General features: G+C 39.2%; 1 protein-coding gene and 1 non-coding gene across 3 annotated transcripts in view; both read left to right on the forward strand.

The window, feature by feature from the left end:
- Window positions 1–27,839, forward strand: part of PTPRB (protein tyrosine phosphatase receptor type B) — a 197,046-nt gene that overhangs the window by 142,257 nt on the left and 26,950 nt on the right. For both annotated transcript variants that reach the window (XM_089674108.1, XM_089674107.1), the window contains 8 exons: window positions 3,206–3,312; window positions 6,844–6,949; window positions 10,115–10,198; window positions 12,329–12,346; window positions 12,436–12,517; window positions 13,591–13,681; window positions 14,324–14,400; window positions 20,519–20,653. In XM_089674108.1, coding sequence (XP_089530234.1) covers window positions 3,206–3,312; window positions 6,844–6,949; window positions 10,115–10,198; window positions 12,329–12,346; window positions 12,436–12,517; window positions 13,591–13,681; window positions 14,324–14,400; window positions 20,519–20,653 — 700 coding nt within the window. The remainder of the gene's footprint in view (window positions 1–3,205; window positions 3,313–6,843; window positions 6,950–10,114; window positions 10,199–12,328; window positions 12,347–12,435; window positions 12,518–13,590; window positions 13,682–14,323; window positions 14,401–20,518; window positions 20,654–27,839) is intronic.
- Window positions 10,925–11,031, forward strand: LOC149464802 (U6 spliceosomal RNA). Its single transcript, XR_016312313.1, has one exon. It is a non-coding gene; the product is annotated as a U6 spliceosomal RNA (small nuclear RNA).

Genomic DNA, 27,839 nt, shown 5'->3' on the forward strand with positions numbered 1-27,839 from the left:
TCACTGAAATATAGCATTATTCTTGTAAAGTTACTTTTTACATAGTTGCAAACTAAGGTTGAAAAACTACAAATCAACTACATTCAACCATTAATTTTAATAAAGTGGCATTTGTTGACCATCGTGCTGCAGTATTTTCCCCAAAATCTCAAACAGTTCAAAGGAACACTTAGGAGGAAAAGTACATAAGTTCTTGGTGCATGGCACAAACAATAAAAACAGAAGTGTGCTATTCTAGTCAGATTTTTGGCAATGCTTTCATTGCGGTAAGAACATCTAATTTACTTGAAAATGCAGTAAGCAGTTGACAGATTTTGCAGTACAGAAAAAGGAGTTGCTGAGGATGTATTTATTGTGTTTAGAATATTTCATGCATCGAACGACATATCAGACTGGATGTCACTCCACTTCCTCAAATTAAACCTTTCCAAAACCGAGCTCCTAGTTTTCCCCCCAACCCATGCCCCTCCCCAACCTCTCCATCACGACCAATAACGCCACCATCAGTCACACCCCGCAAGCCAAAGTTCTAGGTGTCACTCTAGACTCCAGCCTATCCTTCCAGCCCCATGTCCAATCACTGGAAAATTCATGCAGGCTCCACCTCCGCAACATCTCCAAAATACGTTCGTTCCTAACCCCAGACACTACTAAACAACTCGTTCATTCCCTTATTATCTCACGACTCGACTACTGCAACTCCCTCCTCTCTGGCTTACCTCATCAGAGACAATCCCCGCTTCAGTCTATCCTGAACTCAGCGGCCAGACTCATCCACCTTACCAACCACTCCGTATCTGCCACCCCCCTCTGTCATTCCCTCCACTGGCTTCCGATTGCCCAACGCATAAAATTCAAACTACTAACATTGACGTACAAAGCTATTCATAATACTGCCCCAAACTACCTCACCGACCTGATATCCAAATACCACCCAACACATACTCTTCGCTTCTCACAAGACCTCCTACTCGCTAGTTCCCTAGTTTCCTCCTCCCATGCCCGACTCCAGGACTTCTCCAGGTCTTCCCCCATCCTCTGGAACTCACTAGCCCAATCCATCAGACTGTCATCTACCCTCCTCACCTTTAGGTGCACCCTGAAAACCCATCTCTTCAGGGAAGCCTACCCCGCCCTCACCTAACAGCTGATCTCCTCCTACCACTCCATCCCCCACAGCCATTTCCTCCTGTACCACTATCCCCTCCCTCCTAGATTGTAAGCTCCAAGGAGCAGGGCCCTCAAACCCCTCATGTATTGTTTTGTTACTGTATTGTCTCATTTACTGTCCCCCACTATAATGTACAGCCCTGAGCAAACTTTTTGGCGCTATATAAATACTGTATAATAATAATAATAATCTGCTAACATACGGTACCACTTAGGCAAGAACCCACATACTAAAATATGAACATATTAATGATTTGCTTTAAATGGGTTTTAAACTGAAGCTATGAAGGGTAGCACTTCCCTCTGTAGTCCTCTGACAGGTTCATGTGACTACTGGTTGCTCCCCCTGCCTGTTGCCTTGCATGCCTCTCCAACATTCTGTAGCCTATGGCAGTAAAGAGAAGAAGTCATGTGTAAGTGTTAGGTCACTCTGATTGGAGCTCACACAGGACTATGGTCTCTCTAGTTGCCCCCATGTGATTGCACAGGTGGATGATGATTGGCTGCTCAGGCAGACAGTGCTCCATTGTGGAAGGGAGCTGAGTGAGTCACATGCTCCATAGGGAAGGTAAGTACATCTGGGAAGGAGGGAAGTTAAGTGAACTTGTTAACTTTCCCTTCATTGGCAAAGTTCAGGTTCATGTAAAGATCTGTGAGGTCTCTTTGCTGGTACTACCTGTGATCAGCTGACTTGTACCATTAAAGAACAGCTCTAAGGCTACATGTATACCTATAATTGACTGGTCCGATTGACTGTAATTGACTGGTCCAATTTAGCACCATGTCAAAAAGGTTGGAAATTCATTTTTAGCATGCCATTCCATTTACCATGTGAGAAGTTTTCTGCTTATTTGTAAAAATGGAAAGCCCTTCTAAAGGCTCCAGAATATTCAAATATGTGATCTAATTGATTATGGTATTTGTACATAAAACAAACTAGAGCTTATGTGTTAAGGCTTCTTATTGGTGGGAGAACAACATGAGCCAATCAAGACCTTGGTTTTTAAATGTCTTGGCTAGTTGGAAGAGGCAATGTTAAGCTGTATCTGAGTCTAGCACCCTAAAAAGAGCATAGATGAACGATAAGGCTCTTGAAGGGGTTAGATGGCTCGTTCAACTTTGTTAGTGCTGTGTTGTAATAGTTGAATGTGTAATGAAAATGCCCATATTTTAAAAGGGAATCTTTCAGAAAGCAAAAAAACCTGTTTGGGAAGCTTAGCATTCCTTGTTTTATGGACTATGTTTTAAAGCCAGATCAATAAAATAATTTACAGTGAAGGTGGACAGGGGCCTCTTTAATTGCATACATTTGAATGAGTGTTGTCTACTTGTCCCAGTTGTAATACATGCCCACCTGAGGCATCTCAGACAATTGTTTTTTTTTGTGATAGATTAAAGTGGTTCTAAAGGCTGGACTTTTTTTACCTTAATGCATTATTCCCTGCATTAGGGTAAAACATGTCTCAGTATTTGTATCGCCCGCTCACCCCCCGAGTCCTTTATTGATCCAGCACTTTGTCCATCTGTAGTGGCTCTCTTTCCTCTCTATTGCTCACAGAGGCATCAGCCAGAGCCGATGGCTCCTGCTGCTATTAATCAAATTCTGTGAGATAGTGGGGGAGGGGCTGAGCTATGGTGTGTGTGTCAATAGATGCAGACAACCCAACTCAGGAGCTAGCCGAAGGTGTGCCTCCATAGCAAGCCACATTGCACACAGACAAAAAGAGGAGCCAAGAGCACTGGCAGGGGACCCTGGAAGAGGAGGTTCAGGGCTTCTCTGTGCAATACCATTACACAGAACTGGTAAGTATAGCAAGTTTGTTAAAAAAAAATATTACTCTTTACAATCAAATGTATTTTCAGTCTAGACAGAACTTATACATGGATTTGTCTTTTGTTTGTAAAAATGATAATGGGCTGACTTAATTTTGTTATATGACTGATGTTATGCATGACAGTGTTTTTAGTTTTCAAATTAACTTTGCGTCATTTTCAAATAGCATAAGATAAATATTTATTATTTATTGTTTTATAGGATTAGTATCAGAGCTTTTACGCAGCTTTTTTCTGATGAGCTGAAGGAGTTCTCAGAGCCCTTGTTTACGGATACTTTCTTCTCATTGCCCATCACAACAGAAGCAGGTGAGATGGTCAGCCGGGACGATTTATACTTTCAAAGTGAATATGAACACTGCAAAGTGAATTTTCACTTATCTTGGTGAATGTGGTAAAAAAAAAGTGTAAATTCTCTTTGCAAAAATACCCAATCTTGCACAAAGAAAATGAAAAAAAGGATTTTTGCTAGATAATTGAAGTCAGCACTGCGCCTCATTTACTAAGCTAAGTAAATTTTTCCTGGCAAAAGTACGTTTTCACCTTCCTTAGGGAATAAGATGCGGTTGTGCTAACTTTAATTACTTTAATTACCTAATTACATGTGAGCAAAAATACTCTTTTTTATTTTTTGCGCATATTTTGGTATTTTTTGCAAAGTTAATTTTCACTTTACCTCATTATCTATGCTAGGGGAAAATTCACTTTGAAATTGAACATGATGTAGTCCTTTATTAAATCAGGATCACTGTTTGCACTGTTTGTCTGGGGCTTGATGCCGAGCGGCCGCATATTTGCGTGCAATTAGAAAATACATGAGCTGAGAGCATGCGCCCTGCACTCTAAAAAATAACTCAAGCGACCTGTTACCACCACTAAATTAAATGTGTATTTCCAAGATAAAAATCCTAATTTATTGGTTTAAATAAACTTTTTCATTTAAAAACCTACTTTCATGAGTTATGTTGGAAATTACATCAACTTAATATTATGTGTCATGTACAGTCACATTTCTGCATTCATTGTTGTACAATGAAATTTAAGTTAAGGTACCTTAATAAATTTGACTTGGTAACCTAATTTTGCTCTACATTGAGAGCTGCATTGCAAGTCTCCACCCCCATTCACTTAACACAAATCAAGTCTCAGTTGTTTCAAAAACTGTTCCTTGAACTTGATGGACTGAAAGCCAGTGCTAAAGTAATGGGTCTCAAGTACAGTATTCTCTGAAGAACGTATGTGTTCCATAGCACAGTCATACTCAGATGACATTTTTCACTTTTATTTCAGTTCACAAAATGGTTGTCGCAGGGTAATGCGGAAAGAATATAGCAAATTGTAAGAAAGCTCACAAAATATCAACTTTCAATATCCTCCAATAGCTTTACTATATTGCACAATTTGTTGCACAATATAGCAAAGGTCTTGTAGAGAAACAGTTTCTGCACCAGACAGACAATATTAAAAAAATCTTAATGCAAAGTGCTTACTCATTCATCAGTACAACTTTAAGGATTTGATTTTGGTGTGCAAAAAATGTCAATTGTTTAACACTTGGATTGTTGGGCCTTGGTTCACACAATGAAGTGCATGTGAATCACAAAGGAACTGCAACACATTCCTGTGCAATTCACATGTGGTTCAGTGTAATGCAATTTGAGCCCATTCATTTTGAATGAGCTCAAGTCACACCACATCGCACCAAAGACATGCATGCACCAATTTTTGAACCACAGTGCAACCAGATTGCATGTTTTGTTTTGTACCATGCAATCTGGTGCCGGCAAATGTACTGTGTTTGCAACACTGACATCCACTGCAGACTGCAAGGGTAGTGCGATTTGAATGCGGTGCGCGAAATGCACACAGATTGCGGGGTTTCTGCAACACATTCTAGTGTAAGCCTAAACTGATTAATTCATTTTTGAAAGCTAGTATAAAAAAAACAAAGCTAAAAACTAATACAGAAAATCAATTTGGATCAACTTGATTTTTAACTGCTTTTTAACTTTAAAAAACTTGCTCATAATTGTAGCAATTAAGTACACGTGACTTGAAGGTTTCTTATAAAAACTGGAAAAACTATTTGAATTAACTTAATATGTTTAAGTACTCAACTTAAAAACATGTGTTTATAATGCCAGTAATTAAGTTGGCGGTAAATAAAAATGCATTCATTTCTATCAGAAAAGCTAATTACCTCAATGCAATGTAGTTTGTTGCTTCAACTTAATTTCACCAGACATTGTCATAACTTAAAAAGCTTGATGCAAACTGTTGAGCCAAAACATTATTTTTTAGAGTGTGCACGCTCCCAGCACATATGTCCGTGACTCACGGAAAGGTCCCGATCTCTCCTTGCGATTGGGTCCTTTTCCGATCATGTGACCGCCATGACAGCGAATCATGGTGGTCACATGACCCTAAAACCCCGCCCCTCCTCCCGTCTTCTGAAACTCTTAAAGGGCCAGGAGGCGCCGGCGCAAAGGGGTTAAGGACTAATTTATATACCAAATTTAGCAGAATGCAATTGACTTCCTGATTATCCTCTTTGAAAAATCATTCTATTTTATCCCTTTCTTTCTTCATAGGGTCATTTCAAAGTGTATCTAAACCCAAAACCTATTTTTTTTTACTTGGATAGAGTAGGAAAGGGTTGGAGCCTCTTTTAAGTTTTTATTGCTGTTGGTGTCTCCACTAGGGAGATTCTTCTTCTTTTTGTCCATAGTTACATAGTTAGTATGGCTAAAAAAAGACAAAAGTCCATCCAGTTCAACCATATACAAAATATAATAATAATAATAATCCTACACCCACAGTTGATCCAGAGGAAGGCAAAAAAGCCAGCAAAGCATGAATGAATTTGCTCCTACAGGGGAAAAAATTCCTTTCTGATCCCCCGAGAGGCAATTGGATATTCCCTGGATCAGCTTTACCTATAAATGTTAGTAACCAGTTATATTCTGTGTATCTAAGAAAGAATCCAGGCCTTTTTTAAAGCAATTCTCTGAGCTGGCCAGAATCAAATATTGAGGGAGTCTATTCCACATTTTCACAGCTCTCACTGTGAAGAACCCTTTCCGTGTTTGGAGATTACATTTATTTTCCTCCAGATGTAAAGAGTGCCCCCTTGTCCTCTGTGATGACCTCAGGGTGAATAGCTCTACACCGAGTTCACTATTTGAACCACGGATGTATGTATACATGTTGATCATATCTCCCCTTAATCCCTTTTTCTCAAGCGAGAATAAATTCAGTTCCTCTAATCTTTCCTCATAGCTGATCTCCTCCATGCCTCTTATCAGTTTGCTTGCCCTTTTCTGCACTTTCTCCAGTTCCCCAATGTTCTTGTCCAGGCGACAAACAAAAAAGAATTAGTCATCAGAACATAAATAAGGGCAAATCTTCCAACAGGGACACTTGTTCAGTTGACAACGGTCTAGGAACGAATTGTCTTCAATTTGAAGAGACTGCCTTTCATTTGTAACATCTACAGGACAGAAAGTGAAGAGAATATCCCCAATAAGACACAGGTAGCTGTATCCAAAACAAAAGAAAAGTTTGTATTAGAGCAGAAAATTTGAATACGTAAATTATGTATGAAATCTTGTGAGTTGGCAAATGCACTCCCACAATAAATTTTAGGCCCCAGAATATTAGAGATGAGATTTATTTTGTTAGGCCCCGCTTTGACAGCAGTGAAAATATAGTTCATGGAAATGTGAGGATCTAAAGTCACCTGTCTGTGATATGCTGCTAATGCTGAGCAAATTTCATGGAACACACATAAAACACACTCTTGCACGAAAGATTATAATTCTTAAACACTTATTTTTACAGAACCTCTTGTTGGAGTCATAGAAGGTGTGAGTGCTGGTTTATTCCTCATCGTTGTTCTAACTGGAGTCACAGCATTACTGATCTGTCGTCAGAGATGCAGAAGAGTGTGAGTATCCCAGCAGTCAATTATCAGAATCATACAGAAGAAGATTGTTATACCATTTACATATATCTGAATGAATATATACTTAGGGGTTGATTCATGGCTGCTGTTAGAAACCATGGGGCCCATACTGCCAACTTGACAGGGTGCCCCCCCCCCCTAAAAAAAAAACAAACCACAGTTTACAATGCTTCAGTTATGAATGAACATAGTGAGTGCTCAGTACCAATCACTCATTGTGTTCATTCAGAAAAGAAAGGGTCTAGTAAATGTGATGTGTTTACCGGACCCTTACCCCACTCTCCATTCTGAAGGATCCTATTGTGTGCTTGCAGCTGTTGGTGGGAGGGAGAGGAGGGAAGCTGGCAGCACTGCGGGGGTCAGGGGATGACACTGGGCGGCCTGGGCAGGAGGTGGAAATGTATGGTGAACAGGGAAGGTGATAGGTACACCAGGGGGGCAATTACTGGAACCCCCTGCAGCAGTTGAAAGCCAGCAAGAGTGAGAGGAGAAGAAGCCAGATTTCAGTTGCTACAGAGAGAACCATACAGGGGATCAAATCCAGTAAATTCCCCCCACACTGTGATGATCACCCTCCCAGCCCACATCCGATTCACCCAGCTGCCTGGGCCCCCCTGCTGGCCTGGGCCCCATACAAGAGGCTGGTGGTACCCCCTTATCCACAGCCCTAGATTGATTTACTAAAGGCAAATAAATTTCTCACTTTACATGGGAATTCATCCCAAAGCTTACTGAATGAGGTAGAGATCTGCTGACTTCCATCAGCCAAGCATATGCAAGAAAAATGCTGTTGTTTTATTTTTCTTGCATGCGATTGGGTATTCTTTGCAAAGTGAAGGCTTCACCACATTCACTAAACTCTTACAAAGTGAACAGCCTATTTACCTTTAGTAAATCAACCCTTTTGTGAGCTGCCAACATAACTGCCAGCTTGTGGTAGGCTAAAAGAATAATAATATTTTAACCTGCGCTTAGGTATAAATTAATACATATGTGTGTACACATAACTAAGTGGATAACTAGGTGAACATCATAATATAGACATACTATTTACGTGTTAATCATTACAATATATAAATCAAAAAAACAAAATGTGCAAAAAATATTATTAAATCAATTAAACTAGGCTGCCACTGCTACAGAGGGTACTGACCCTCATAGAATTGAACAATCATTGTAGTTAAGCGCTGCCTAAACATAAGTTACATCATCATATACAGTGTTTCATATGACAATTCCTCATAAAGTCCATGCACTGTGAATAATTATAATCGTGACTTGTGCTGTGATCTTCTTATAAAAGTGCTGGAACAACACACACTGTGCTCCCCACCGGTGGTACCCCTCGCTCACTGACATGAATGGACTCTAGATTAGAGTCAAATGTGCTTAAGAAAAAATCCCAGAATAACTGGCACTTGTAGTCCTCCACGATGTGGATATATCCCTTTAATCACGTGGATGATCGTTACGGTGGCCAACAATTTAGGCACTCATAAGGAATAAAAAATATAGCCACATAGTATAATACCATTTATTAAAAATTCCAGATAAAAATATGTATTCCACTCACATAAGTAAAATAATGCCATGCATAGAGATAAACAAACCGGAAGTGGCGCATCAGCATGCGCTCCACGGAGAGGATACTACGTTACCACGGCTCTCATCAGCTAACGCGTTTCCCCCCCCCCCCCCCACTGGGCGTCCTTTTTATTCCTTATGAGCGCCTAAATTCTTGGCCACCATATCCGATCATCCTCGTGATAAAAGGTATATATCCATATTGTGGAGGACTACAAGTTCCAGCTATTCCAGGATTTTTTTCCCACTAAGCGCATTTGACTCTAATCTAGAGTCCATACAAGTCGGTGAGCGAGGGGTACCACCGGTGGAGAGCACAGTGTGTGTTGTTCCAGCACTTTTATAAGAAGATTTCAGTATTAGTCATGAATATAATTATTCACAGTGCATGGACTTAGAGGAATTGTCATATGTATATGATGATGTAATTTATGTTTAGGCAGCGCTTAACTACTATGATTGTTCAAGGCTAAACGAAGCATTGTGAATGCAGTAGACTCTGCTTTCTAAAGTAACCAATCATTGGGAACGCACGAACTTTACAGAACCCAGAACTTTGCAGAACCAACCAACAAAAGGTAATCAATCCTTTCCTCTATGGCAGTGGTGTCCAAACTGTGGTTGGTTGACTGGATGCAGCCCTTTGCTTGCTTTTATCCTGCCCTTGGGGCACTATTAGACACTGTTTCTCTAACTGAAACCAACAATGTGGCACCATTCCTTTCACTGACACCAATGATGGGGAATAATTCCACCCACTGACACCATCAATGGGGTGTATTTCCTCCCAATAGTGCCAAGGCTGGGGCACTATTTCTCCCATTAATACCAATGGTGGGGTGCTATTACCCCTTCTACTGACCTCAGGCACTATGTATTTTTTTTAATCACACATTAGTTCCCAATGATGCCATGGCATTTTTTTAACTTCCACTGGACATGATCTGGCCCCCCTAAAGTCTAAAAGACAGTAAACTGGCCCTTTGTTTAGAAAGTTTGGAGACCCCTGCCCTACAGGACCTGTATAAATAGAGATATTGCTGCAACTGTGAAGGTAGCCTTGCTACCATAAAAAAAAAATCTATTTCTCACTGGCATGCCTTCCTTTACCATTGCTCAAGAATTCCAAGTAAAAAACAATGAGGCACTATAATTTAAACATTTGATGGTTATGAATACAGGTTTATAGAGGAGGGAACACATGCTGCGTACCTACTTTTAGTTGTGGATTACACTTATGTGTTGCTGCCCTTTTTCTTTGTTTCACTGTAGCAGTACAATAGAAGCCAGTATCTGGATCTGATTTTTTTTATAATGAAAAATAAAGCTAATGTTCACAAAGGGAGCAGGCAGCTTTGAGACAAGCCCTATGGGGTTTGAAAAGAAGCAATGTGAATTGTAAGCCATGAAAGATAATTTGCAGGATCTGGTTGTGAAGAGGTTTTTGTATTCACTAGTAACCTACAGTACATGTTATATACAAATGTCATAAGTGCACAGCATAGAGTGATTCCTTTTGTGTCATAAGCACACAGCATACATCATTCCTTTCTTGTATTCTAGCTATGATCAGGATCAAATGCATGCACATCTGAATGTACGGAGAGAAAGGACATCATCTATACATCTAAACGTAGGACATAAAGGGTAAGGTGTGGTTTGCTTATCTATGCCTCTCTATGTCATTATTTTAAGATTTGGTGGGATTTTTTGGAGTTTCAAAAAGCATAGAAAGGCTATTTGTAAACACATTAGTGCTTAAAATAATATACTGTAAGTCTAGAAAAGTGATTTGACTGAAAGGGCAATATGCTAAAAATGATCAAATTAATTGGTACAAAACAAGGACCTCCAAAGAAGCAGGTATGGAAAGTTTTTCAAGGCAAGGATTACTGAACTATATAGAAGATTTGCTCTACTAGTTTAGTAGAGGTACCGGGAGGGTTGTATGCAACCTACCTCTTCTCTTATGGTTGGCAAGTAGGTTTTCAAACTGTCCCTGGTGAACTGGTTTAAGGAGTCTTGTGGAAGTATGTCCAGGTATCTAAATAGGTTTACAAAAACCTATGCTGCTTAAAAGAATCAACATACTATATCCAACTATACAACATATTTCCAGTGACATCTAAATGTATTAGGTCTCCTTCTCACTCCTCTCATGGGATCCCTAATGAGGGAGCAAAGATCTCCTTCATGGGAAACCCTAGCAAAGGAACAGTTTTAGAGGTACATTACTGACACAAACTATTATGTTCAATAATTTATTAATATACAAAATAATATATTAACAAATATAGTAAAAAATGTAACATATCTTTCCCATCTGACAGCACTGGACACTGGTGATTTGAGAAGTATAAAATTTTAAGTCCAGTCCTTGCTTCAGCAGGACATATACTAAAAGGGAAACGATACAGAGAAGATTAGCATGGCCCCTGTGCAAGGATGACATGCAAATTGTTGAAGTCTTCCATATTTTTTTAATGGTAAACCTTTATGGCTTGATTCTATTTGACTGGTTTGGCTTTGTGGGTCTCCAGCAGTGGCGAGTAGAGAAGCCATATGCTAGCGGGCAAAATATTTTTTGATATGATGTCTGTTCGCTTGGGATGAGCTGAGGGCGCTGTGATTGTGAGAATTCTACTTGCCTCACTGGTTTTTGCCCTTACCTGCCTGCCCTATAAGTTACAAAACTCTGATTTCCCCCTTCTTGTTCTTCCTGTTCTTTTTTCCTTTTCCCTATCCCCCCTTCCTTTTTTTTTAATGAAAGCGACTGCCAGGTTTATTCAGGTTTGTGTAAAAAAAAGTACACACGATTACAATGCGCTTGTGTTGTGTTGTGTTTCAATAGAAGCGAATGTTACAGTTACAAATCATCAAAACCAGGACGTTGTGAGTCTGAGGATTCTAATTGCCTCACTGGTTTTTGCCCTTACTCTGCTTGCCCCATCAGTTACAAAACTCTGAATTTCCCCTTCTTGTTCTTCCTGTTCTTTTTTCCTTTTCCCTATCCCCCATTCCTTTTTTTTAACAGAAGAGATTGCCAGGTTTATTCAGCTGTGTGTATGCTGTGGTTTCGATGTGCTTACACATGACATGTTTGCAGTGTCAACTGATGCCAGAGATGTGCATTCTACTGTTGATACCATTTGCTGTGTTCTATGTGATTTTGATGGTCCGTTTCTATATACCCCTCATTTTTATTTTTTGCCCTACTGTGTTTATGTTCATGCAGTATACATTCCTTAAACCTTAATAAAAATATATCAAGGAAAAAAAAATAAAAATCTTAAGTTCAGCACTGTGCAAAGCACCAGAAGCAAACTTATCGACCTCACAGTCACTACTATGAACCATCTACTATTCTTTACTCTTTCAGTAATTCCGACAGCACACTCAATAATGTAGTAAATGTACCTAAAGTTTACAGCAACCTTATAAAAACGTTCCTTAAACAAAGCATATAAAATGCTAAGATTTGGATAGTGCAATCAAAAGTTTGTTTTAATGAGATGCAGATGGATCAAACAGGATTAGAATGCCCTTGGGAATTTTAGGTGGGAACGATTATGGTCAAGTTTTATTGCTCCTAAGCTCATTCTTCCTGTATCTATCTTCAAAGAAATCTATAGATAGGAAATTTCCACCCTGTTGCACTTGTTTGCTTAACAGCGGAAAGTATGAAGTCTAGGAATGTGTAGTTCTAGTTATTGTTGAGTGTAAGTTATCATACTTTTGCTAGCAAGACATTCACCTATTATTATTTTTTTTTTGTAGGAACAAGCGAAATTCAAGGTATGAGCCCAATGTAATATGCAGCAAATATAGAATGTTTATAGATTAATTATTTTATATCTTACTTTGCTTCTTGACTTACATTTTAGCCCAGTCAAAGCAAACCAGTTTGAAGTCCATTTTAGCAAGCTTCAAGCAGACTCCAACTATTTGCTTTCTCAGGAATATGAGGTAAGTCCTCCAGACAGAAACTCTAAGCTGTCATTTGAAGTCACTGTGCACATGACAATTATTTGAAAATACATAAAAAGAGACATGCTATTTATTTATAATTTATTATGTTTATATTTAACAATTGATGTTTCAGTTACTCAACCATCTTATAAAAGAAAGAGTGAAAATGGCAAACAATAGAAGAATGTATATTTTCTATAGTTTCAAGAATGTCTCGTAGGTTGATGTGTGAAGCAAGGGCGGTGGAAGTTGCATTCGTTGAAGCAGGATCTGAAACAGGTCTAGCCATGCCCAGTATTCTGTTCCCATAGTGTGACTTGTAGTCAACACTACATCCCAGATTTCTCAACCTTTTCAACACAGAGGAACCCCTGAAATAACTTTCTGGTCACAGGGAACTCCTGGAAAAATTAATATGTCTAAAACTCATGATACAATAGTGTGATGGTCAGTGGGAAGGATGCTCCTAACACTTGTGTCATTGGAAAGAATTACACCCTTCCAGATAGCTAAAAAGATCAATGGTATGAGTAGAAATGTATCTGAGAGTCAGAAATTTCTCATTGCTCAAGGAACCCCTAGCAACCTCTGGAGGAACCCTGGTTGAGAAACCCTGCTATATCCAAACAGATAGTACAAAAAAACGCACAGAGGTTATTTACTTGAAGTAGAGCATGCAAAGTCTGGTGCAACTCTGCATAGAAACCAATCAGCTTCCAGGTTTTATTGTCAAAACTTAATTGAACAAGCTGAAGTTAGAAACTGATTGGCTACCATGCACAGCTGCACCGGATTCTGAGTGCTCCAGTTTTAGTAAATTCACCCCAAAGTATAACACATAGTGCAACATGGCCTAGCAGGAGGCATTCAGATACTTTCTGCAAAGAAACGGCTTTCCATTGCTCTCTGCTTCAGTGCTCAGATGTATTGAATAAACAAATGACAGTGTTACCAAATGGTGATTATTTTTTCCTTTTAAAATAGCATTCTTAGTAATCAGTACCACACACCGCTATGCAGCAACAAATCAATTAGATGTTAAATGTGTTTCATTGCTTTTGTCTATTCAGGACCTGAAAGATGTTGGTCGAAACCAATCTTTTGACATAGCACTTTTACCAGAGAACAGAGGGAAAAATCGATACAACAATATACTGCCTTGTAAGTATTTCTGGTGACCTGTAACGTCACTCTGCTGCATTTGGAATGGCATAAACATGTGCAGACATAGACACATACATTTGATTCTGTCATTTCTTTTGTTGATTACATATTTTTTAACACATATACAAAATTGATTGAGTCCATACTGTTATTCTGATTACTGATTTCACGGTGTAAAATGCGTGACATAATATTACAATTAATGTTATGACACTGTGTTGCAGTAATAGATCACATGTATAACAATGACAAAATAACTTTCATTAAAAAATGTGACTGTACATTACTGGTAATACTGTATATTCATATTTTAAAACCCTCCCCCAAAGTGAGCGGCAAAGACCAATAGAAGTCACACTGTTAATAACCTGCTGATCAGCTGTTGGTGAAAGGTCACTAAGCAGCTCTGAGCTCCTAAGCTTTTTTTTTCCAACATAGTGCAGTCTAAATTTGGAAACCTGCTGCTTTTAATGGACATGTTTGCAAGTGGTCCTTACAGTAATCTTAATTCAGGTTGTTACAATTTTAGTATGCTGTATATATTATCTTTATGTATTAAACAAAGGCATTACAAATACTGAAGAATTTTAAACTTGTGCTCTCAACCCGTCATAAAAAAAACTATGTTTTTTTCAATAGATGATTTTACAAGAGTAAAACTTTCCAATGTTGATGATGACCCATGCTCAGACTATATTAATGCCAGCTACACTCCAGTAAGTAGCACTTTCATTTTTTTCAGAAAACTGATTTGCCTCAACTGATATTGCCTTTACTTTTACATGATATGGTCAAGGTTTGTGAACACCCCTCCAAAGTATTGAGTGCAGATGTTTTTACTGAAGGATACTATTAACGTTATACCAAGGACATTTTAGGTATTCTGAATTTCAAACCCTGTGCCAAAAATCTTTGAAGGTCCTTTACATAACTGTGCACCTTGGTGGAGGACCTTTAGTGGCCTGCACATAGCCCTGACCTCAACCCTAATAAACATAAATGGGATGAATAAAATATAATTGCACGGCAGCTCTTCTAGCCCAACATCATCAGTACCCAACATCAAAAATTCTCTCTTGACTGAATGGACATAAATTCATACAGTCAAACACCAAAAATCTTCTGACAAGCCTTCCAAGAAAAGTTGAGATAATACCTGTGAAAGGGGATCAAGCTATGGTTTTTGAATTGAATGTTAAACAAGTTCATATAGGTTTTATGGGCAGGTGTCCACAAACATTTGGCCATCTAGGATATTAAGGATATGCAATCTTATGTTTTTTATTTCCTAAACAACTCATTAATATATAGCTAGGCCCATTCTCTAAGCAAAGCAAGCCAACTGCCAAATAAGCAGAAATCTGAAAAAATGAGTGGACATGGCAAGCAACATAGATTTATTATCTGATTTGAAGGATTACTATGTGCATAGTTTTAGATTTGATATCTAGGGTGAGGCCTGGAGCAAGAGTCTTGATAACATTCTGAGTTCCCTGCTCCCCACAAGAATGGTGGTCAGCAGACCATACTATGCACTGGGCATGGACTGTCTCATTTCTCCACACCTGCCTCTTGGGTAATGCTCCTTTAAAGAGGAACTGAAGTTATTTTTATAATACTTGGGAGCAGGCAGGGTCTTTAATGCAGATAAGATAGTTGATGTCTCATCTGCAATAAAAGAAATGTAACTGTCTGCTTGCAGTATTCACTGGCATGTAAACTGAGCTGTGCATGTGCAGCTCAGCGTACTTTGTTGGCAAGGTCCCAGCATGTCTGATTGCTGTGCATGGTTGTTATGTCATCCTGCACTGGCCAGTGAAGAGGACTGAATAATGGCACTCTGGGAAATGCCAGCAAGGGATACTTGGTGAATTTGGGATGTTACAGAGGAGGTAAGTATACTGACTTTAGTTCTGCCTCAAATACACATTTTCTCTGCTCCTCCACACTCATGTTTCCTTTGTTCTTATTTATTCACCAGATATGTCTACCAATTTTCCAGCCTTTTCAATACATTCCATAGTTTAGATTATTTTATTTGTTTAGATTAGCTAGTAGTTAGTCATATTCAGGGGGCTTCTTCAGTTTTAATAAGTGTCAAGCACATACTCAGCAGTTCTATCCACACAGGTAGCACAGTGACCTTAATTCATTCACCATGGAAGACATCAAGGTAGATGTTGGTTCCAACTACAGGATGGGAGTTGTGAAAGTTGTGGAGCCACCCTATTCTAATTATATAATCCCCTGGTGTCAGGAAGTGTATGTATTAATCATTCAATTTACATGGCTGAAGATGTGAATTTTGTCAAATCTCCAGGGCAGAGATGTTAAAATATAGTTATTTGGATGGTGTTGAAGGCCTCCACCCAATTTAGGGATGATTGTTCCAGTCTGACATAGCTTTTCTCATGGCTCTTGCGAACCAGTTGTTCTCCCTATCAAAAATGTGTCCTTGAAAGAATGTCCCTTTTCCTTAAAATGGTTAAAAACCTCTACATATAACCACAAAAGTGACTGGCCACAGAGATAAAACAAATCATCCTGCATAACTTGTACCTGTTTATCTTCAGCCCTCTGTCATGTACAGCCTTCTACAACACACAGAATCTTTCCGCAAGGGAGAAGAACTCTGAGCCCTGATTGGAAGGAAGGGACATACCCTCTCCTCACACTACAAGGAGAACATGCACAGCTGTGTCTGTCAATCACAGTCTGTGTGCTGGAGCTTTCCTCCCTGTCACCTTTTTTTGTCCTGGTTTCAGGGAAAAGCTTTCAGAAATGATTCATACAGATAACATAAAAACAAGGCAGCAAAAAGAAATCACATTTACAGATTTGGATAGAGACAAGTATCAGGTATAGAAGGACATGCTTTGTTCAGATTTCATGTCTCAGGTTAACAACCACTTTAAGGCTTAGGAAAGCTGTTAAATTGTGACTTGTATAATTTGCCCTCCTATGGCGGCCATTCATTTTTGAAGAGGTTGTCCCCAAATTACAGTTTGTTGCATCCCTCACTACACTGCATGACATGTACCAAGTTACTTTGCTTGTGTTTTAGTGTTGGGTCATTTGGATGCACAAGCTTCTGTTTCAGTGTATTGTTGGGTTGGAAAGACATAGGGATGGAATATTTGTTATAACTCCTTCTGAAGTATTCTGACCTTCCAGTTACACATGAGATGAGTATGATGGTGACAACAATTTATGCCTTCAACCATGTAAATTGAACGATTAACACCTACAGTTGCAAGAAAAATTATGTGAACCCCTTGGGATTACGTGGAGTTTTGCATGAAATGGGCATAAAATGTGCTCTGAACGTCATCTATGTCACAACAATAGAAGAACACAGTCTGCTGAACATAATACTACACAAACATTAGATGTTGCCATGGTTTAATTGCACATAACATGTAAACATTCACAGTGCAGGGAGGAAAAAGTATGTGAGGCCCTAGCTTAATGACTTCTCCCAGAGCTAATTGGAGCCAGGAGTGAGCCAACCTTGACTCCAATCAGTGTGATGATATTGGATGTGTTGCTGACAGCTGTCCTGCCCTTAAAAAACACACACCTGTTTTGGGTTTTCTGGTTTCAAGAAGCACTGTCTGATGTGAACCATGCCTCGCAGAAAAGAGCTCTCAGAAGACCTACGATCAAGAATTGTTGACTTGCATGAAGCTGGAAAGGGTTACAAAAGTATCTCCAAAAGCCTTGATGTTCATGTGTCCATGGTAAGACAGACTGTCTACAAATGGAGAAAGTTTAGCACTGTTGCTACTCTCCCTAGGCGTGGTCGTCCTGTAAAAATGACTGCAAGAGCACAGCGCAGAATGCTGCATGAGTAAAGAAGAATCCCAGAGTGTCAGCTAAAGACCTACAGAAATCTCTGGCACATGCTAACATTTTTGTTGATACATCTACAATAAGGAAAACATTAAACAAGAATGGAGTACATGGGAGGACACCACGGAGGAAGCCATTGCTGTCCAAAAAGAATATTGCAGCACGTTTGAAGTTTGCAAAGGAGCACCTGGATGTTCCACAGCACTACTGGCAAAATATACTGTGGACAGATGAAACCAAGATTGAGTTGTTTGGGAAGAACACACAACACTATGTGTGGAGAAAAAAAGGCACAGCACACCAACATCAAAACCTCATCCCCACTGTAAAACATGGCGGAGGGAGCATCATGGTTTGGGGCTGCTTTGCTGCCTCAGGGCCTGGCCAGATTGTTGTCATTGATGGGAAAATTAATTCCAGAGTTTATCAAGACATTTTGCAGGAAAACGTACGACCATCTGTCCGCCAACTGAAGCTCCGCAGAGGATGGGTGATGCAACAGGACAATGACCCAAAGCATACAAGTAATTCAACAAAACAATGGCTGCAACAGCACAGAATACGCCTTCTGGAGTGGCCCAGTCACAGTCCTGACCTCAACCCGATTGAAATGCTGTGGCATGACCTTAAGAGAGCGATTCACACCAGAAATCCCAAGATTATTGCAACACTGAAACAGTTTTGTGAAGAGGAGTGGTCCAAAATTACTCCAGATCGTTGTGCAGGTCTGATCTGCAACTACAGGAAACGTTTAGTTGGGGTTATTGCTGCCAAAGGAGGGTCAACCAGTTATTAAGTCCAAAGGTTCACATACTTTTTCCTCCCTGCACTGTGAATGTTTACATGTTATGTGCAATTAAACCATGGCAACATCTAATGTTTGTGTAGTATTATGTTCAGCAGACTGTGTTCTTCTATTGTTGTGACTTAGATGACGTTCAGAGCACATTTTATGCCCAATTCATGCAAAACTCCACGTAATCCCAAGGGGTTCACATACTATTTCTTGCAACTGTATGCAGACTTCCTAACACAAAGGTATGGGATTATGTAATTAGAACATGGGGGATCACAACTTTCACAACTCCCATCCTATTCTTGGACAACAAACATCTGCCTTTACACATTGTGACTGGGTGACTGTGCTACCTGCTGTGATACGTTTTCAAAATTACAGGAACAAGTCCAGATGAATGTGATTAACTACTACTAGCTATACCATGACCTAGATGAATGAGACATTCACATACATTTCTTAAGATTGTTATACAGTAGCTATACATATGTCAACTAATTCTTGTTTAACTTACAATAGCGCTACAGTGTAATTTTCCTTAATGAGTACACACATTACATAGATTACTGCATTTATAAACATATGTTATTCTTCTTGTGCTTTTCTCTCTTAGTTTGAATGCTTATTTGATTTTCATAAAAGCTTTGCTGCTTTCATTGTACTTTATGTTTTATGAATTGTTCACCGCTCAGTTTATATTTTCAGATATAAATCTGTGACTTTAGGAGAAATAGTTATTTCACTTACCATCAGAAGGACCACCTAAGATATTTATAAGGGGAATATAACTGATTAAATTATTCAGTATGGTGCTTATTTTGCTTGTGATTAATGTACAGTATGACATTGTAGCTGTTTATTACTGAGATGTGTTGGCCCTTGATGTTTATTATACAGGACTCTCTCTCTCCTCTATCTTCTCTCTCTCTCTCTCTCTCTCTCTCTCTCTCTCTCTCTCTCTCTCTCATATGTTATCTCATGAAGCATTATTATGTTAACCCTGTGAATAGCATGCCTGACCACTTGATTTAACTGTGCAGTCTTTCCATTTATATGAAAAGTCGAGGATAAGTGTCATGCTAATTGCTAGATGCTAAATGCTAATTGTCTGGCCGTCCTGCAGACCCTCCTGCTTTAGTAATTTGTGCTTGATTTTAAGTAGTAGATGATTTTCACTTTGCAAAGTAAATGTTCATTTGGCTTAGTGAATAAAGCGAATTTCCATTCACCGCAATCATGCAACAAAGATGTTTTTTTTTATTTCTTTTGCTCATGAGGCATTCACATTGGGTGTTCAAAGTGAATCTAACTTTATCTTCTCACCAAGTGCAGACCCTCCAACATGACCCATTCCAGTATGTACACAAAACTCTGCTTGTGATCTTTTCTCTTCCTTTCTGATTACATTTACCTGAGCTAAGGCTTTGCTTATATGTCATAAGAGTGTCATCAGAGGGTAGAACAATGATCAGGAGCAGAGACTGTGTAGGTGAACATTCACCTTCCTACTTTGATATTATAATCCCTTTAAGTCACTGATCTGGAAGTTTATCCAACTTTTCTTGTCTGCATACCCATTCTGGCCAGGTGATTCAATGGGGTTGGTTTACTAAATGAAAAAGTTTACTTTGCAAGGGAATTTTCCCTTAGCTTAGCAACTTAAGTGAAGTTCTGCTGGCTTCTAACATCTAACTTCTTTTTTTTTTTAATTTTCCTTGCACATCATTGGGTATTCCTTGCAAAGGGAATTTTCAACACAATCACTAAACTAAGGGAAAATTCCCTTGAAAATTGAACAGCATATTTGTCTTTTGGAATTCAACCCCAGTGCAATAAAGGCAGCTCTATCAGCCCCCTGCCATTAATTTTTCTAATAGCATTTCAAAGTAGCAGACTAAGTGGAAATATTATATTGCCTTCACCCTCTCTACAGACACGTAGACTGTAGTTCCACAAGCATAAAATGAATGAGGTTTACTGTATGATGCTTCAAGGCGCTGCAATATGTTACAGAGCAGGATAATTTATTATATGCATTGATTGCATTATGTATAAATTAAATACCATTCACTAAAATGATCAGCACTAAACTTACTTCAAAAAGACTGCACATAAAATAGACTTATAATGTCTTATATTTCATGTTGCCATTCTTGTAATAGAAAAGTTTAATTTGTTCTTTGTAGGGTAATAACTTCCGCAGAGAATATATTGCTACACAAGGGCCTCTTCCTGGTACCAAAGATGATTTCTGGAAAATGGTTTGGGAACAAAATGTCCATAACACTGTAATGGTGACACAGTGTGTCGAAAAAGGACGGGTAAGTGGAAGATTCCATTTCTATCCAAATTTAACTCAAACAATTTTATTAGTTAAAGCCTTTTTTTTGTTTTGTTTTGCTTTTTTATAGCGTGGGAGAAGAGTTAATATTTCTGTCAGTTGTTTTTTGTCACTTAATCCATAAGGGCCCATTCACAAAAGTTGTGTGGTGTGGTGCCATTCTTATAACATTCATTGTGCTAGGGGAGCCCATTCAATTAAAATGGTCTGCCTATAACCACTATGGATCAAAAATCAGACCTTCTGTCTCTCTTTTGGATGATACTGCTTTTCTACACTGCTATGAAAGTGTAAAGGTGCTGTTACATGGGCCTTACTGTAATTCAGTGGTGTGAAGGGACACTTGGGAAGATGTGTCTTCATTTCCTGGCCCGTTGATGCCTTTAAATAAGGGGAAGGGTTGTCTCTAGGAAAGAAAGACACAAACAACAACAAAATAATTCCTAATCCTTCTCCACTCTACCTAAAATGAGTTTTAATCTGTGTCTGCATTGGAAAGATTTTCCTTCATTTCATTTACTAACATGACGTGAGGCTAAATTACCCTGATAAGGGCACAAACAACAATAAAAAACTGATAGAGGCTCTAACCTTACCCTGCTCCAAAACGGAATAAAATGTTTTGGTTGCAGTTGTGCTTTACAAAAAGTGCCAATTCTTAAAGTGATAAAGGTAATAAAATAAAAAATGTCATATATATCCGCTCTGTGCAGTGGTTTTGCAGTGGCTTTGCACAGAACAGCCCTGATTCTCATGCACCCTCCAGCACTCCTGGCCCTTCTCTCCTAGCATAGCAGCTTGCTATGGGGGGCAACCAAGCAGGCTCACTCCTGAGCTGTTGCTCTGTGTGTCTATTCACACAAAAAGCTGTGGCTTGGCCCCACCCCCTCTCTCTCCTCATTGGCTCACTGGCTGTGATTGACAGCAGAGGGAGGTGATATCTCAGCCAATGAGGAGGAAGAATCCCTGGAGAGCCATGGCTCTTGTGAACATTGCTGGATTGCGATGGGACTTAGGTAATTGATAGGGGAGCTGCAGACAGAAGGTTTTTTACCGTCATGCATTGGATGCCTGAAGGTAAAACACCTTGAGCCTTTACAACCACGTTAATTACAACTAACTAAGCAGAATACCCACTGCTGAAGTCAGACTGGCACATGATGAAATCTGGTTATTTATGGCTACTGTACTTAAAGCAGAACTAAGCTTTCCTATCCTTTATAGTCAAGGAAGCTGCCATCTTAGCCTCTGTTTGATCTGCAGTTGCCATTATACTGCACATATGATCAGCTATGACACCAGTCATTTGATGGTTTGACAGTTTGGTTGAAAGCCGACATAACAATACTAGTAACTGTAACAGTTATAATTCAAGGCATGCCATGAAAGTAACTGTTCTGGGTTTAGGTAAGAATAAACTATCGAACAATGCTGTATATGCACAGCTGTTTACCGTTCAATGGATAGCACACAAAAAAGGGCAAGATCTTTTCTGACAGCCTAGAGAATATTTCTAATACTAATAAGACAGTATAATTATCTGATTAGCAAAATAATATCAGAATTTCATATGTAAAAATATTCACTGCGTCTAACTTCTCTTCATTAAACCTAATGATTCCTTCTAAACCTATTATGTGGACCATGCATTGAAGACATTGTTGATGAGTAGTAAAGAATAAGCCTTTTACCAGTAATTGTGATGCTTCAGGAGTAGTACTGCAGGAATAATGATAGAAGCACTGCAGAAGTAAGGCTAGGTACACATGTACAGTTTTTTTCATTCAAGCAATATTAGTGCAGTGATCTCCCCTGCTGTGCCTTTGTGTTCTGAGAGTAGGATCACAGACTTGCCAGAACACACTTATCAGCGCTTGCAAGCTCTAATCGGATGCTGGTTTTCCAGCATGTACCCTTGACAAAAGCTGGTCATTAGACCAGCTTCTGTAGGACAGGCTGCTGTACGAATATTATCCGGTTTTTGTTGAATTGGCTGATAATGATCAATATTTTGCCTGTACCCAGCATAAAGATGGTGGTGCACTAGAGGTACTAGCTTGGTAAATGATCACACTGAATACATCTTTTATTAAGCCTATTAAATCTGTGTCACTGGAGATACTATGTTAGGGAGTATTGTGTAGTAAAACATGTAAAGCCTGGAGATCAGTGAACCTCCTGCTGATTGGAAATTGAACTAAAAAAAAAAAAGTGGAGTTCCACCTGAAAAAAAAAATAAAAGTCAGCAGCTACAAAAACTGTAGCTGCTGACTTTTAAAATGCAGACACTTACCTGTCCCTCAGTCCAACGGTATCCTCACCATCGCTGGTTTCACTGGCCGTCTTCTCTCCCTGGTGCCGGCATGTTCAGTGTGGGCACCTGGCTGTGACAGCTTGCGGCTTCACAGCCGAGTGCCCACTGCGCATGTGTGGTTTTCTGGGACCTATCACATCTTCCCTTCTCCCCAAAGGTGCCAATCCTTAATGGGGAGCGGGGGACAAAGGCTTAAAGCTTAACTTCCCCTTTTCGGTGGAGCTCCGCTTTAAGTTAGCCTTTATAGGACACCATCTAAACTCCAAACTTTCACATTCACATGTTAGATGGTTATGGAGTTACAGTATCTACAAATGTTTTGCTAGTTTTACTTTGTCTTAATGACCTTTACTATGCCATGACCTTGTGAGGATTCCTTTTACTTCATCTTGACCGATATGTATTTCTATACACTTCATGGCAATTGACATGTACTCTTACAGTTATACTCTGTACTGTTTGAAAACAGAATAAAACAGTTTAAACATAAACTCCAAACTTTCTTCATTTATCAATGATAACTCAGTACAACACTCTACTACTGCTAAATTACACCAGGACAAGCCTAAAACTATCATCTCTTAGGCCCCTTGCACAAGGAGCCATCCAGCTTTACTGCATCCCTCCTGGCAATGTAATGCAACCAGGAGGGACAGACACAGTGTCCAGCCCTGCTGCAAGCAGTCTGTCAAAGCCCATGACAGCCCATGGGCAGCACAGTGACTAAATGGTTAGCACCTCAACCTGGCAGTACTAGGGTCGTTGGTTCGAATCCCAACCACAGCACCACCTGCCTGAAATTTGCATGTTCTCCCTGTGCCTGCATGGGTTTCCTCCAGGACCTCCAGTTTCCTCCCACACTCCAAAGACATGCTGGTAGGTTAATTGGCTCCTGTCTAAATTGGCCCTAGCACATATTTGAATGAATGTAAGTTAGGGACCTTAGATCGTATGCCCCTTGAGGGTTAGGGATTGATGTGAATGTACAATGTAAAGCGCTATGTAAATTGACAGCACTATAGAAGTACCTGAAATAAATAAATAAATAATACAATGACAGGCTGCAGCTCGGTAAAGTTGAATGCTGTACGGAGTGGTACCAGCATTTAGGGCCCTAGCTATTCCTCGACAAGGTTCCGGCACACAGAAGATCTGTATTCCCGGAACCTGACCCCTGAACAATACAGATCCCTTTACACCCTTACCACTTGCTTCAGCATGCAGCCCCATAGGCTTTGACAGCCTGCCTGCAGCTGAGTTGGAAACTGCACCTGTCCATCCTGGGTGCACTAAAATTCCGAGAGGGACACACTGCAGATAGACGTCTCTGTGTGCAAGATTTATATAACAATAACGATCATTGCTTCAGAGTATTATGAGCAACATAATGCCTTTTACTCTAAAATCACACTGTAGTTTATCTGTATGTTTTTCGAGAAATTGATTTGTGGTCCATCTAAGGATTTGTTCTATTGTTCCCCATTGTTAGTACACTGAAACGGTCCACACATTGCAATTGTAACACAAGATTAAGAAATATAATTAAGGCATTGTTAAATCACTGAATTATTTTCCAGGAAGCAAAAATTTCTTTAATTATGGGTGCACGTGAATATTAAAATTGTAAGCATTAGTATTTCCAACAGCCTGTCCAAGCAAACATTTATATTGATATTGTAAGCAGAGTTTTGTATTGTGCTGTGTTCTTTTCCTTTCCCTGTAAACAGAGCTCTACAGAGAGTTTGCATGGAGATCTAGAGAAGAAAATGTTCACATGACCTGCCACTAAACTAGAGGCTGATTTAATGCATTCATAATACAGGCGTCCTATGGAGCTATAATACACCACTAGGGTCAACAGGCTCAGGAAGGTTTCATTAAGTGCTGAGGAAAGAAAGCAAAGACGTGAAGGAAATAAATTGCAAGCATAAATATTAGCACTGTCAGTGTGGTAAACATAACGAGTAAAAATAATAAATAAATTCCAGCAAAGGAAACTTTTTCCACTTAGCAGATGTCACAGTAATTCAACACAGATAAACAAGATGCTTTCATTAAAATAATATAGCCCTTTGAGATTGTAGATTGTTTTGCTGCTCTGTATTGTCTCAGTAGCTATCCAGTTATGAGAAGCTCAGTGGCATATCATGGGGATGTTAATAAGAGATAAATCCACAAAATAAAAAAACAGCATTCCCAGGAATCATAAAAATAAGTCTACTTTTAACATTAAAAATAAGTATCAGTCCAAAATAATTTATCATGTATCTTTAGTTGGCAAGTAGAAAGGAACGATAAAAAAATGGCATTTTAAAGGTCATGTTAACCTTTGAAAAATTGTTCACTGCATATTATACAAGAAAGCAGAGGAATACTTTTCAGAATTGTTTAAATAACTTTGATTTGTTTGCTTCTCTTGGTTTTCTTATTAATGCACTTAAGATAATTAGTGGCATTTATCTAACGAATCTAATTAAAACCATTTTGCAAGCAGTCAGGGTTCATGTTAGTAGTCCTGTATTTTCAATGCAAATGTATAAACTGTAGTGATTTATACTAATATGAGACTTAGACATTCACAGTGTCACTGCAAACAAATATAATACAGTATGTCTTCCAAGAAGTTCAAGCCAGTATGGTTGCAAACAACTGCCCAATACAAGTGCTATGATTTGCTTTGGTGGCATGGAAGGGTAGATGTCTCTTTGAGATTGTCAGATGCCCAGATATCTGCTAATCTTTAAATGTATCACACCACTGGAAACTACCCCAGTCTTCTGGCCAACACTACTTTGAAGAGTCAGAGGTATAACACCAGCAGGGGTGGACTGACCATTCGAGCACTTGGGCACTGCCCAAGGGCCCGGGGTCAGTAGGGGGCCCCATGAAATGCCCCTGGTACCTTTTATAGGCTTTTTTTGAGTGTGGGCAAGGACACAGGGGCCCCACGATCCCCTATTGCCCGGGGGGCCCATGAGTTGTCAGTCCGCCCCTGAACACCAGTGATCTTTTTAGCTCTTGGTAAGGGAGGAATTCCAACCACTGGTGTAGGGATTGCATTTTAGTAGGGATTCCTCAAGACCTGATTTTTTTCAAGGTTTCTTCTAGGGTAAAAAGGTGGGAAAAGGGTGCTTTAGAGCTTTGATTTTGTTGCTAGTGGAAAAGGGAATGATCAGCTACAGCTGTGGGATATTTGTAAACATGTTGGGCGCAGGCAGTAATTTAAAGTTCAAAATTGTTGTTTTCAAAGGTTTGAGAAAACATAAAGGGATCAATATACCACCCATTCAGCTACAGCTTTTATGGGGTATGTTATAATGGCACCCATCCATGCAGAGTGTCATCATTTACTAGAATCCAGCAGCAACTTACACTTCAGTGGGAAAGTTAAAACAAAACAGCAAGCTTTATGATACCTATAATTCCTGGAATTTCTGTCAAAGATTACTTCTAATCCACAGTCTGAAAGGTTGCATACAAACAGCTTATTTGGTAAGGTGCAAAAATCAATGATAACATGATCTGTAGAAATATATAAGTATCCATATGTGATGTCCAAAGGACCACTGGGGATGCTAAAAATCAAAGTAGTATTCCACATTACATACAGTAATAGCTGTGATCGTCTGGGTTCTGCTTCAGTGGATTTTCCTCTGAACACGGACTGTAAAGGGTCACTTTGCACTTCCACCTTTTAGAGAACTCCTTGTATTATTTTCAATAAATACAAGGCATTTTCTGATTTAGCTAGGTTAGATAATGACATCATCCGCCCCTCCTCTCCACATGGTCCAATCAGAGATTAATTTGTATTCCATACATTACATATGGATTATCTGGGTTACCTCAAAGACATCAAGCAGGATCCAACGTTTGAACTTGTGTGTGATTTTCAAGTTATCAATGTACTTTGATATATATGTTATTTTCATTTGGAATCAAGTGCCTTGAGGGAACATGGTGTCAGTGATTTTCAGCTGCTACAGTGATTTTCAGCATTCCCATTGGCCCTACAGTTATCAGATGTGGATAATTACAGTATTATGAGTCAAGCTGGACCAATGACAGTAATTAAAAAGATCATTATTGGAGTTCTGCTTCAATCCAATAGTTTTGTTGTTTTGATTGGTTGCCACAGGTTGCTGCACTTTTTACATCATTATTGCCTATTACTCATCACTAAAAAGAAAAGGCGTGTTTAAGATTTGACATGAGTTGGCATCTTTGCCAAACTGTAAGTTAAGTTTTCAGAAGACTTGCCATTGGAGAGAAATGCAATTAAATAAAAGACTCTCATAAATAACACACTCACAGTCCTGAAATTGTAGATGTACATTTTTTATTACTGAAAGTTTCTTTTCAGTTTGTCAAGCGAGCTGAGTATTCTAGAGTTGGGAAAATGGAACAGCCAGAGACAGAAAACAGTAAAACTGCATTGCAGTATCTTGATTATATTGGCATTCTTTTTTTGTGTTATACTGTACCCTGTGCTTTCTACTATATTAATGTATTATTGGTTTTATGGAGCTTCAATTATCAGTAAACAAATATATAAAATTACTGCAGTATTTCTTACATTTTGCAAAGAAGATTGCCTAAAGAATGTTTTTTTTTAGAGCTTTTGTTATATAAAAATTCCAGGTATCGCTTGTTTACATGCACTATATTGCCAACATGCACTAGATTGGGATGCCTGCCTTTACACAAACATGAACTTTAATCACATCCCAATCTCAGTCTGTAGGGTTCAATATTGAGTTGGCCCACCCTTTGCAGCTATAACAGCTTTAATTCTTCTGGGAAGGCTGTCCACAAGGTTTAGAAGTGTGTCTATGGGAATGTTTGACCATTC

Source organism: Staurois parvus, unplaced genomic scaffold, assembly GCF_062004578.1.
Source record: "Staurois parvus isolate SC_StPar_1 unplaced genomic scaffold, SC_StPar_1.0 ptg000147l, whole genome shotgun sequence".
Classification (NCBI taxonomy): Eukaryota; Metazoa; Chordata; class Amphibia; order Anura; family Ranidae; genus Staurois; species Staurois parvus.